General features: G+C 30.5%; 1 protein-coding gene across 2 annotated transcripts; it reads left to right on the forward strand.

The window, feature by feature from the left end:
• Nucleotides 1-3622: 3622 nt before the first annotated feature.
• LOC108849482 (heavy metal-associated isoprenylated plant protein 5) lies at nucleotides 3623-7620 on the forward strand. 2 transcript variants are annotated; one of them, XM_057009759.1, is made up of 4 exons: nucleotides 3623-4250; nucleotides 4417-4495; nucleotides 4618-5187; nucleotides 7344-7620. In XM_057009759.1, the coding sequence occupies exons 1-4, from the start codon at nucleotides 3795-3797 to the stop codon at nucleotides 7412-7414; spliced, it is 1176 nt and encodes a 391-aa protein (XP_056865739.1). In that variant the 5' UTR covers nucleotides 3623-3794; the 3' UTR covers nucleotides 7415-7620. The 2 variants fall into 2 exon arrangements, with proteins under 2 accessions (XP_056865739.1, XP_018478537.1); XM_018623035.2 differs by having other exon boundaries at nucleotides 3625-4250; nucleotides 4618-7620.
• The last annotated feature ends 6860 nt before the right edge of the window (nucleotides 7621-14480 follow it).

Below are 14480 nucleotides of genomic sequence, written 5' to 3' on the forward strand. Positions count from 1 at the left end.
AGAATGTTACTAATCAAAATTTATATCTAATGTTAAAATAATATATGTCCACCTCAGACATTACGTCATTATAGGATCACATGAAAAAAAATCAACTCAACAGTAAAACATGGTGTTGACAAAATGGACCTGTAAAGGAGGAAATGAACGCAATTACGCAACTCTTTGGACAGTTTTCACTTTCTTATCTTTTTACTATTGATTCAGTTGAAGGAAAACAATCTTTTTAACTGTTGATTCAGTTGAAATTAATATATTAACTAACTTTTGAATTTGACCCCCAAAAAAAAACTAACTTTTGACTCACGGAACTCAATAATGTGGCAGTTCCTTATGTCTCTGCCTCTATCACGCAGGCCATGTTTTTTTCTATTAGATAGGCAGTTACTTCGCTGCTTCATCATTCCATGAGGTGTGAGGTACAAATCCAAAATGATTTAATCTAAATCAATGATTGCTCTACGAAGGATCAAACTTATTTTGTTTTCCCAAATAATACTTAGAAATGAAAACATGAACTAAATATGTTATATTAGTGCTGTACGAATTCAGTAAAGTAATGTATGGACATTTGTTAGGTGAAACGAATAGCATATTAAAATAGAACGTGGAGATTACATTCTTAAGGGAAATATCTACATTTTTCTTTGAAATTTGCATATAAATAAATTATGCACATTTTTTGAGGGTAGTTTACCAATATATGCACCACGCGTTACACACACATCTAGAATTATTTTATGCGCTATAGTAGCAGTACCAAATATATAAATGTATAGATCTAATCGAACTACTTGACAAATTACAGGCTTACAACCATGTGCGATTGTTTCTTCTTGTACTTTTATTTATAGATCTGATCGCATTGTTTTTTTTTTTTTTTTTTTGTAACTGGCTTTCATAATCTGATCGCATTGTTAGTAAAATGAACTTGGGTTATGAAGGGGGTAGACGGAAAATATCATATGGTGTTGCAGAAAAACTGCATTTAAACCTCCATTCACCAATAAATTATTTATTACAAATTAATAATATATCTAATATTCTTGTATAAATAGCACATTTTCATTCTATTTTACTTTTAACTTTTATAATACAAAAAAATCTCATTGTCTAGTTATCTCTCTTTTTTGTTATATAGTTTAACATTTATCTAAAATATTTATATGATGTGTGTGTTTTTAGTTATGTAAATGTATGATATTGTGCTTAAATATATGTATATATATAGTATATATGAAAAGAGTCATATTTGGTTAATTGCTAATATTTTCATATTTGATTTTAAAAGTACAGGAACATTACTTTAATGCAATATTTATCGTTATTTATGCATTTTATTTATATATTATGTATTTTATTGTAATTTTTATTATTTACATATAATATATTTTTAAATTCGTTTTTCTATTATAAATTGTAATCAGACGCTAAAATCGTGACCTGGTTCGGTATTAAAATCCATTTTTTCAAATTCATGTTAAAAATTGTAAGTTTTTAAAATCATAAAAAAATCATATCTTTCTAATATCTGTCTAAATAAATTAGTTTTTGTCTTATTTTATATCATTTAAATGTTTATTTTTTATTTTTATCATTTTAGATTCTAACAATGATATAAAATTGTATCAAAATAATTTTATAGTTATATTTATATATAGTTATTTAATTTAAAATTAAATTAACATTTAAAATCCGATTGGATAAATTTAAACATTGGTCCAGCTATAACGACCGTAGTAACCTGTTTGATCTGATTTTCTTCCACATGATCTGCTTGATACATCTGATCCGTTTGCTTGATTTGCTTAATCTACTTGATTTACACCGTTTAAACTGTTGTTACCATTCGAAATTTTAGTATCCAAAATATCAGCCACAGAGTCTGAATATTAAAGATAGAGAACGAATTTACACATAATATATCCCATACCTTTTTTATAAAACTATTTGATTTTTATAGAATTTAGAAACTATTATGGAGTTGCTAAAAAAAGAAACTAATATGGATTTCGAGATATATACCCCTAAAACCTGACAAAAAAAATATCCCTAAAACCATAATAGTTTGTTCTGAAACAACCATAATAGTTTGGTTCGTTTGAGAATATATTAAAATATCTAAAAAATAATTAAAGGCTGCTGAAAATGTCTAAATAATAGAAAACATAAAAGAGAAGAGCAGAGGTTGATCCATCAGCTTCAGTAGTGCATCAGGTAGAATAAGACAAGACAATGCAATTTGAAGAATCAATAACTTTATCCAGTACCATTTATCATAATATAGCAGACTATCTTTCTCTTTATTTTCTTTAGAACTTCTTTAGAAAATAGAATACTCAAAAATGATGTGATCAAAAAGTTTGGTTCAATCAATAAGCATAGAGATCATACGTGACATTATTATCCTTTTTTTTTTTGAATTAATCATAATATTCGGCGACCGAAACCAAACGACTATTCTGTAGATTTCTACAATGCCAGTATCTTTTAATCTTTTGGTTATCAATAGGAATCGAACCGCAAATTTATCGTATTGGGTTTTTCTTTGAAGTACCTATATCCCAACATTGTTGGTTAGATATATAACAGTATTATCATGGCTCAAAATATTTTAATTCAACAAATTCGACTTTTGTTCTTATATAAACATAATTATGGTGAATTAGTTGTGGGCTTCATGAAATATTTTTTGAAGGTTTTAGTACATAGAAAGAGTTTGAAAATTATTGTCTCCAACCTTTGTTTTTTTCGTGTGAAAAATGTCATAAACATAAAATTCACATTTATTTTTAAAAAAAAAGAGTTGTAACTCAATTTTACTCTTTTTTTTAATAGTCAAGAGGTGATCCGGCTGCTGTGATCAACAGACTAATCTTCCTGCGTCCGGAACCAGCCTGCGTCTGTACCCTCAAGAGGCCTAATTCCGTGGCCAGCGCGTATCAAATCCGAGTCTGTATTGAAGCTTTTGGCTTCTCAAGACCACTAGGCCAACTTACGCTTGGTTAGCTCAATTTTACTTCTATTTATTGTTTTAAACATATCAGTTTTTTGTACGCAAATTAGTTAGTGCATACTTCCATACCATTTTTATAGGTATGCTAATGACGAAGAAAGAAAACAAATTCAAGTTGCTGCATCAAACGTCTATTATTTTAGTTATTACAGGTTAGTTTGTGAATTGTGTAACGATCTAATGTATCGTTTTGTATTATATTTGGTTAAATAATTTCTCTTCACTAACGTGGTTTCTTGTCTAGCCATATGGTTAATTTCGAATCTCTCAAATCATTATCGCATCAGCAGTTCATTGCTCTTTTTTACCTTAAACTTGAATAAGATTCGGCTAATCTAGACTAGTCATCAAGTAGTCAAGGCTGAGAAATGACATCCTTTTGTTTTCAAAAGCAATATAGTACAAGATGAATTAATTAAATGTTTCTGTAAAAATATGTTTATTCAGAAACCAGGTGCCTTCGTGTCTCGTACCATCACTTGTGTCAAGCCGGCGTCAAACGCCCACTGTCGCTGACCTCAGCCCCTAACAAATACACCACAGTATATCATATATATATATTTATGCGTAACACATGAATCATCATGCAACATCAAACCGTATAATATTCAATAAAATTCTGTATCAAATATAATAACAATAACCTCCACGCCCAAACCGCCTCCTCTCTTCTCTATAAATACACACATTTGCTTCTACTTCTTCTCGTTCAAACATTTCTTCAGCGTTGTATTACAATATTAAAATAAAAATTATATATCCTTATCTTCAACCAAGAATGGGAGAGAAACAAGAAGGTGCCATAGTTCAACAAGAGAATAAGGCAGCCACCGTAGTCTCTACTGAGCCGACCGACAACAAGCCAAAAAGCGGCGGAGGAGATTCAACTGCAGCCCCTGCTGCCGCGGCTCCCTCCGCCTTTGTTTACAAAGTGGATATGCACTGTGAAGGCTGCGCCAAGAAGATCAAGAGAATGGTAAAACACATAGAGGGAGTCAAAGATGTGGCGGCGGATATGGGTGGGAACAAGCTCACGGTGGTCGGGAAGATTGATCCGGTGAAACTCCGGGAGAAGTTGGAGGAAAGAATGAAGAGAAAGGTGGTACTCACCAACCCACCACCACCACCACCGTCCAAAGTAGGCTTACCTGCCGCCACCGCCGCTGGAGAGAAGAAATCCGACGGTGTAGATAAGGCGGCTCCTACTCCTCCTCCTCCGGCCGCTCCCAAAGAGGTATAGACTTAATTGAATAAGGACAAGATACAACTATGCTTTTGCTGGCAACTTTAAATGTTTTTATTACAGTTGCTACTAAAAAATTAAGCAGCTAAAAACAGATTTAATTATTTAACAAAGTAGGAGCATGGATAACTTATTTGGCTTTAAATTATTTTTTCAGAGCTCGGTGGCTTTAAAGATCAGACTACATTGTGAGGGATGTATTCAGAAAATCAAGAAAATAATATTGAAAATCAAAGGTAAGGAGAGATTAATATACAAACCAAGTTAGAAATTTTCTTTTTTCTTTTCTTACCCTAAGGTTAAACCTCAAAAGCTATTTAGTTATGCTGATTAGTTAATATTTATTAATATGAACTAGGGGTCGAGACAGTGGCATTTGACGCAGCCAAAGACATGGTAACAGTCAAAGGAACAATGGATGTTAAAGAACTTGTACCTCTCCTCACTAAAAAGCTCAAACGAAACGTCGAGCCTGTTCTTCCGGCCAAGAAAGATGACGGAGCCGCCGATAAAAATAAGTCAGAACCCGCTCCTCCCGCCGCAAAGAAAGAAGAACCGGCTGGTGGTGTTACCGAAGCAAAGAAGGAAGGAAGTGAAGCCGGAGAGAAGAAGAAAGAAGGTGGAGACGGAGGAGATAAGAAGAAAGAGGGTGCAGACGCCGGAGAGAAGAAAAAAGAAGCTGAAACCGTCGGAGATAAAAAGAAAGAGGTCGGAGACGGTGAGAAGAAGGAAGGTGGCGCGCCGGCGGTGGCTACGGTGAATAAGATGGATTACTATGGATACTCGCATCCGACGGTTCCAATGTATTGGCAAGAAGGACACGTGTACGGTCATACTTATTCAACAGAGGGTCAGACTTATCCAATAGGGGGTCAGAGTTATCCAGGTTCAGGATATAATTACGCAAGCCAAAGCTACGTGCCTTACTGATGCAGCGGACGATAGAGTGAACAGTCGATCAAAGAACTTTTAGGGTTCCAGAGACCTGTTCTTGGATCAATCAAGAGTTTCTTTCGATAGCGTCTTGAGACCAACTTCCTGTATTGATGAATTTAATCGAATCAATAACAAGGCAACTCAAAGAAGATGAATTTAATCAAATCTCTTTCAAGGTATAAAGCAAAAGCTCGTTTATTAATTATCAAAGTCTCAATACAATTTTAGGCTTGAATGCCTATTTATAATAAATCCTTAAATCTAGAAAATCATAATCTTAACTAAAATAGGAAAACCATTAAAATATAGAAAATACAAATAAAAGGTAATTATCTAATTCAATATATTTAACAAAATAAATAATAAGATATTTGGAAATTTTCCAAATACTTATCTGCATCATTCTCTCCGGGTTGGAAAAGATTCGTCCTCGAATCTTAAATCGGTTTTTTGTGGTTGAAATCTTCAAATATGTATCTTCAAATCCGAAATTTGCACAAAGCCTGATCTTTTGACTTTGCATGAAATTCGCACGAAACTCGTCCTGTACGAATTTTGCACGGAATTGATTATTCTTGAAGTCTTCTGAATAGACGAGATTTCGCCCTATTTTTGCACGGACGAAATTATCATATTCTTCATAAACATCATAGATTGGATCTCCACAAATCTCTTTGTAGATCTCATCATCTTCATAAACGTCGTAGATTGGATCACCTGAAATCTCTTTGTTGATCTCATGGCCTTCTTCTCTCTCGACAAAGGGACTTTCGTCCTGGATAGGATAGATGTTCGCAATCACCATGACATCCAGAATCGTCTTCGATTAAGAAATCAAAGAGACGAGGCTCTGATACCAACTGATGCAGCGGACGATAGAGTGAACAGTCGATCAAAGAACTTTTAGGGTTCCAGAGACCTGTTCTTGGATCAATCAAGAGTTTCTTTCGATAGCGTCTTGAGACCAACTTCCTGTATTGATGAATTTAATCGAATCAATAACAAGGCAACTCAAAGAAGATGAATTTAATCAAATCTCTTTCAAGGTATAAAGCAAAAGCTCGTTTATTAATTATCAAAGTCTCAATACAATTTTAGGCTTGAATGCCTATTTATAATAAATCCTTAAATCTAGAAAATCATAATCTTAACTAAAATAGGAAAACCATTAAAATATAGAAAATACAAATAAAAGGTAATTATCTAATTCAATATATTTAACAAAATAAATAATAAGATATTTGGAAATTTTCCAAATACTTATCTGCATCATTCTCTCCGGGTTGGAAAAGATTCGTCCTCGAATCTTAAATCGGTTTTTTGTGGTTGAAATCTTCAAATATGTATCTTCAAATCCGAAATTTGCACAAAGCCTGATCTTTTGACTTTGCATGAAATTCGCACGAAACTCGTCCTGTACGAATTTTGCACGGAATTGATTATTCTTGAAGTCTTCTGAATAGACGAGATTTCGCCCTATTTTTGCACGGACGAAATTATCATATTCTTCATAAACATCATAGATTGGATCTCCACAAATCTCTTTGTAGATCTCATCATCTTCATAAACGTCGTAGATTGGATCACCTGAAATCTCTTTGTTGATCTCATGGCCTTCTTCTCTCTCGACAAAGGGACTTTCGTCCTGGATAGGATAGATGTTCGCAATCACCATGACATCCAGAATCGTCTTCGATTAAGAAATCAAAGAGACGAGGCTCTGATACCAACTGATGCAGCGGACGATAGAGTGAACAGTCGATCAAAGAACTTTTAGGGTTCCAGAGACCTGTTCTTGGATCAATCAAGAGTTTCTTTCGATAGCGTCTTGAGACCAACTTCCTGTATTGATGAATTTAATCGAATCAATAACAAGGCAACTCAAAGAAGATGAATTTAATCAAATCTCTTTCAAGGTATAAAGCAAAAGCTCGTTTATTAATTATCAAAGTCTCAATACAATTTTAGGCTTGAATGCCTATTTATAATAAATCCTTAAATCTAGAAAATCATAATCTTAACTAAAATAGGAAAACCATTAAAATATAGAAAATACAAATAAAAGGTAATTATCTAATTCAATATATTTAACAAAATAAATAATAAGATATTTGGAAATTTTCCAAATACTTATCTGCATCACTTACCCTCAACCAAACATGAACGCGGCTCCTGGAATGTTCAGCGATGAGAACCCGAACGGTTGCTCCGTCATGTAACCATGGACCGAATTGTAAATATATGAAAAGTCGGGACGTAAAATGTGAAACATTCGCAAGTGGTAACTTTAGATAAAACTTAGAAACTGAGATGGAACCAGCAGGTTCTGACGTGTAATGTGTAACTTTGTTCCTTTGTTAGTTAGTTCTTTCAAATATTTAAATAATTAGTTTTTTAAAATAAATAATTAGTTGTTTTACTTTAATTATAATGCCAGCAGACAATTAGCAAAAAATGTAAAGTGATGAAAAAATAATACTAATAAATAAATTTTCAAGAATGGATTATTTAGCTAGGTAGATTTTTATCATTGTTCTTGACGTTTAATTACGAATCCTTTTGTTTTCCATTAGGAAATCATTTTGGTCGATTGACTTATGTAGAAAGATGGTTCAAATTCAAATGATTATATTTGTACGAAATCTTGAGAAAAGTGAACAACAATGGATGATATTTTGCTGGAAAGCTAATTAAAGCCATTTTCTCGATCAACCATGATATTATTATCTCCGTGGTAATTATGGTTATCCTTTATTTATATAAGTAAAAGTGTTATCTTTATGGCATTGAATGAATCATTAGTCTTCCTGCAATAATTCATTATAAAGAACTACAGAATTGTATAACTGAACAAGCCTGTATATATTACAAGTATGATAACAATCTTTTAAAAAATACAAGTATGATAACATCAGTTATCGTATTTAGCAAACCGGATTAAAATCTAGATAATAGTACATATTTCTAGTATATATCTGCATCACTTTCGTCATCTTATCATCTCTATGCTCGAGGTGCAAACTCAAAATGATCCCTCTTTAAACCTTTGGTAAAAAAATAATGGTAGATTTTCTTTTTGAAACTAATCGTAGATGTCGTTGTACTTGTATGCATCTAGATTTTCTAATTGTAAGATAACTATTTATCTATAGTTGAAAAAGATAATTGAAGTGATGTAATTCGAATATTTTGACTTGAGAAATCCATTAATAGATATCGTGAAAGCACCTTTTCTGGTGAGACCGAATGATTTCATTATTTGAACCATATTGTTGGAATATATATATAGTAATTAGCACAAAATTAAGTATGGATTGACTGAGTTCACTGAAAAGAGTAAATAATTGGAGAAACGCATCGCATCCACAATTTATAGGGTCTGTCTATATAGGATTGTCTGTTCTCGTATTCATAGTTGGTCGTGTTCAGTTCAAGTAATTTTTAGACTGTAAGCAGTTCTCAAGACTTTACATGTTCTTGAGCTAGACGTACTCTATAAAACAACTGAATACGTAGAGCCGGACAACACCCACGAATCACGATATACCAAGACTTCAACCCTTGTTTCGTACTGTTGTGTATCAAAATCCTCTTTAGTTAAATTAACATATAAGAAGGAATTATTTATATTAACATCTTTATTAGCTTCAAACAGAGAGTACATGAGTTTACCACACACAAAAAAACAACAGAGTACATGGCCATCTTTGATTCTTCTTGCACTGTAATTGTATCTACATATATAAAGACATATGCGAATTTGTTTAGTTGACCAGTCACGCAAGTTTTTTTAACATATAGCATTTGTTTCCGTTCTCTACGTGTATATTGTGCATTATTGTTATGTTTAGACATTATTTATATAATAAGTACATGATCTAATCAGTCTCTTTTAACATATAGCAATTGTTTCCATTCTCTACGTGTATATTGTGCATCAGTGTTATGTATTGACATTATTTGTATAAAAAGTACATGATTTAGCATATGATTAATGGTGACTTAATCTTGACAAGGAAAACAAATAGTGACTTAATCTTTACGTATATTTCTTCTAGAGTGCTGCACGAAGACAAACCGATTAAACAAAGTCATGTTGATAATGATTCCGTCACTTTCAATTCTGTCTCTCTAATATTCTCTTGTTTGTATTTTTGTCTCTCTAATATTCTCGTCTTTGTATTGTACCTATGTAATTGTATGCACACTTATATCAAAATCTGTAAGAGTATTTTATGTGAACGATATTTTATCCTCTCAAAACCATGCAATAAACCAATCATTGGGTGCTGTGAATAAATCAAACAGGCACACCCTATTTTGAGGTTTATTTATGGAAATATATAATACATATCCTCTATACCCCATAATCCACTTATGACAAACTTTTATCTCTGGAAACATATCGAATTTTAATATGTACATAAATACTTTAATCACAAAGATATTATACGTTGCGGATAGCGTGGAACTCTCCTCCAAGGCAAATAATTGCATGTGTAGATGTACGTGTTGCCAAATTGATCACTTCTTGTCGCAATAGAAATGATTTATAAAAAAGCTCCCGTCAACTTTTTTTTCCATATGACCCAAATATTTGGTCTAACGTAACGTTGTAAGCTAGTGGAGATATAATGAGAAAGTGACAATACAAATAAAATAAAGAAGTTTTATCATTTGGGGTTTCAGAAAATGGAATGAGCCAAATGTCTTCTATCTCTCATCGTTTGTTTTGACTTTCGAAGAGGATGTTAAGATTTAAAATCGTACCACCATGGATATAATACGTATATCGTGTCAATTCTCTAGTTGAAAAATTAAAAGATCTATCATGCATGGTTTCGATAACCAGTATTTACCATATAATGTCATAAAACTGTAAAAATAAAGTCACAAAATTGTATATTTATTGATTTTTTATTGATTTATTGATTTACATAGCTTCCAAGGAAAATATACCTCTTATATAGTTATATACGTAAATCATTCATGGTTTGATAACCAGCATTTATTTACTCAGATAAGATCATAAATTTTGCTTAACTGACTTTTACTAGAACCTATATCACCAAGCTCAATAATACTATAGTCAAATAAATAATAAAAGCTCTATTAGACCACGCAAGAATTGTTTTCCCATAACAAACTGAGTAGTAGTCGTACAGAGGAAAACGTCATTTGAAAACCAATCCAAAGTTTTACGAGTTAAGTCTACCAAAGGGCCAAAGGCTGGCCATTGGTGACCAATCATTCAAATATCTTCGTAATCTCGGATTATACAACGTTTTTCCTTGGCTATTTGGATTATAAAACTTTGTTTTAGCCTCAATTTTCAAAAAGGTTTTTCTTTACCTAGAAATGTATTTGGAATTTTCTGAGTCTAGTTAATATTAGAGAACGGTATTATATATATATATATATATATATATATCAATGTAAAGGGGTGTCATGCATTTGAATGATCAATTAGTTTACTTAATCAAAATGGGAATCCACCTAAGATGGTATGTCATTGCTCACTACGAATATAAATCGACAAATATTAGATTAATAACTAATAATTATGGTGATAATATGAATTAGGTGATAGGTTGCATTGCAAAATCCAATCAAAGGCCACCCATGTCTCCTTCATGGAAGTGGATCTGGCAGCAGAAAATACAAGAAACTCAGCAATTAAATAAGTGGAAATATTTAGTGGATATCTATTTTGTGGTTGTAAACTAGTGGATATATCTATCCCTCTGTTTTATCGTGGTCTCATTACCATATTGCCACGTAGACGCTGTACCACGAGTCTATAATTCTCACTTGTAAAAAAGGGAAGGCATGTATGAAATGAAACAATAATTCATAGAAATAAGTGTGGTTAGTATAGAAAAATTATAACAAGCATAACATAAATAAAACGAAATAGTAGTGGCATATATTAATTCTTAATTCATATGACTTTAAATTATTACAATGGTTCAAAAATTATGACGGAAGACATTTTTTGTTATTTGTTATTTAGTAAAGTTATTTGAAATAGCTACAATCGATAGACTGTAATACATTAAAAAGATCAGTCAGTATACATATTTTGCCAAAACTGGTTGCTGATAAAAAGATAAAATGTATAACGATTGTAAGTCATACAAATATCAGCAAAGATAAATTCTTATAAGTTTGTTGCATCTTTTTTCTTGGTTATACAACTATTCAAGTTTTTACAATAAGCTACAATAATATTAGACATTATGTACGTACGGTAACACGTATGATCTGATATTTTGTTAGGCATGTGATAATTAATGTTAAATGGTGTCCGCGGAAAAGTTGGGGTTATGTCCCGAATTTGAAAAGGGTTTTGATTTGGAATCTCTCGGTTTTGACTTATACGTCTGCGTGAGAGATGATGCATCTTCATCAACCATCGTTGTTGGGGACAAGCCGATCCTGACGTTTTGAAAGTCTAAAGCAGTGGTAAACAGAAAATAGATTAATCATAATTTCTGGCCAACATGGCCACTAGGGAGGGAGAGATACAAGCGTTCGTTTATAACCGTACTTGACTCGGATCCAACATAATTATTTACTTGCATATTCTGTTATTCTTAAAGGAAAAAACATGGTCACAAAAACATGGTCATGTAAAATACAAAACTTCAATTTAGGTTTTTGTAGCCGTGGGTAACCATTATACAAAACTTCAAATTTCATACAAATTTTCAGGTTTTATGTAAAGTTCAAAATTTTATATTTAGGGTTTTCATATCCGTGAGTCGTTATACAAAAGTACAAAACTAATAAAGAACATATCTCTACATGCACGTATTATTTTTTTTTTTTTTTGAAAAAACATGCTCGTATTATAATGTATATCATGCAATGTTTTATGGGTCAAAAATCTACGCTAGGCCTAACATATTGAATTTGTCAAACAATTTGAGCAAGAAAAGCCCAAATTCATGTGCATTATCGCATAATAACTCAAGCCTTCTGACTCTCTCCCTCGTTGAACTCAGCTTTTGTTTCAAAACGACATGTCAAGTTTCAACCAAGCCTTTTGTTTCCTTTTTACCAAGAAAAAAAGTTTCAACCAAAAAGAGCAACACGCCTACAAGTCAATCCATTAATGCTGTTTTTATAGAAACTATGTGCGTATATAAAACTGGTAACATGGGGGTACCATATATATATAAAAGTAAGTTGAATCATGAGATAAAAACAACATATCAGAAACTATCTATATACCATGGGCAGATCTATGTTGGTGGAGAAAGGGGGCAGCTGCCCCCAGTCATTTGAGATATTTATGAATTTTGTAGCTAAATAACAAAATATTTGCTGGTTCAGTTGGTGTTTGCCCCTATTAAAACTTTTCTCTGCTCCAATCAGTGGTGGTTCGATTCACAATTCATACTATTTCAGAGTTTTTCTGAAGTTGTTATTTTCAATTAATATCAACTAGTGATTTACTCCGTATTTACTTTCCTCCACTTACACTTATATATGTATGATAAAATATTGCATCAGTTCTTTCTTTCCAAATTCATTTCAACAATTAAACTGTATTCATTTCAATATTTACTTGATCCATTTATATCTATTATCTATGCAGAATATTAACTATATATAATATTTTTTCTATCTTTCATTTAAAATATTGGTTTATTAGATTTTTATATATTTTTCTGTTGTTAACAATTTTTTTAGAGTATTAGAGTTTAGCCTATTTTATTCTCGGCTGTATATATGTGTTAGCTTATTTAGCTACAAAAATTAAATATAGTTGTAGAAAAAATTAAAGATTGATGTTAAATCACATAAAATTTTAAATAATTTCGTGTGTGTTTAAAACAATATATTAATTTATATGCTTAAATTCTCTTTTAAAAATATTTTTAAAAATATCCCCTAGACATTATTTGCGAAGTGATTTGCCACATGTCTTCTCTACAATCGTTCTCACAAAAATAATTGTGACGTGGCGATTAAGATTGATGACATGTCATATGATTAAATATGACATGGACAATTACATTAAATGATGATATATATTTTGGAAATCTTTTTAGAATATGGCAATAACTCATATATTACATTTAATATTGATTTATATTTTTGGTAAACTTTGTAGAATATGGTAATAACTCATAAATCATCACTAAAATAAATATATTTAAATAAAACATTTTGAATTTCGAAATATTATATAATTATAAAAAATTATTATGTAAAATTCTCTAAATTTTCTGAATTAAAAAAAAAAAATTAAATCGTAATATCATTAGCTTCTTTTAGATATCTACAAATTATATAAATATTATATAGTTTTAATTTTTGATAACTATAAAATTTTATATGATTTTTAGTAATTTTGTACAAGTTGATTTAATACATTTAACCAAATGAAATAAATAATTTTTTCATCTAAGATTTTAACTTTTTATATATACATATATATTCTTAAATATAATTTAAATACATATACCAAATGGCAATGTCTCTAATAATTGTGACATGGCTACTAAAATAATTGTGACATGGCTACTAAAATTGATAACATGTCTTATAGATTAATATGACATGAACAATTATATTTAATGTTAATTTATATTTTTGGTAAATTTTTTAAAATATGGTAATAACTCATATATTACATTTACTGTTGATTTATATTTTTGGACTTTTTAAAAATATGGTAATAACTCATGAATCATCATTAAAATAAATATATTCAATTATGCATTTCAAATTTTGAAATATCATTGAAATTAAAAATATTTCAAAAATATATACATATTTTTATAAAACTATAAAAATTAGATCATAAAATCACATTAAATCGTAAAATCATTAGTTTTTTATATATATCTACAGATTTTATAAATATTGTTTAATTTTAATTTTTTGACATTTATGCAATTTTACATATTTATTTAATATATTTAATTAAAATAAATAGATAGAAAATATACCTAAGATTATAATTTTAAATATATACATGCACATTCTTAAATATAATTCAAAATAAACAAAATTATTTTTATCTTAATTTTAATGTTCAGTTAAATCAAATTTATATTAAAATATTGATAAGAAAAAAGAAAATTTATAATATTAATAAAAAATATAATTTATATTTATCTATTAAAAAATATTTTAAAATTCTTTTACTGCACATGGTGCGAAAAAACACCTAGTAAATTATTATATATAAATTATTACTATTATTAATTATTTTTAGTTATTTTAATGCTCCCAATAAAAGATATTTCTAGATCCACCACTAGTATATAC

This window comes from Raphanus sativus, chromosome 4 (assembly GCF_000801105.2).
Source record: "Raphanus sativus cultivar WK10039 chromosome 4, ASM80110v3, whole genome shotgun sequence".
Lineage (NCBI taxonomy): Eukaryota > Viridiplantae > Streptophyta > Magnoliopsida > Brassicales > Brassicaceae > Raphanus > Raphanus sativus.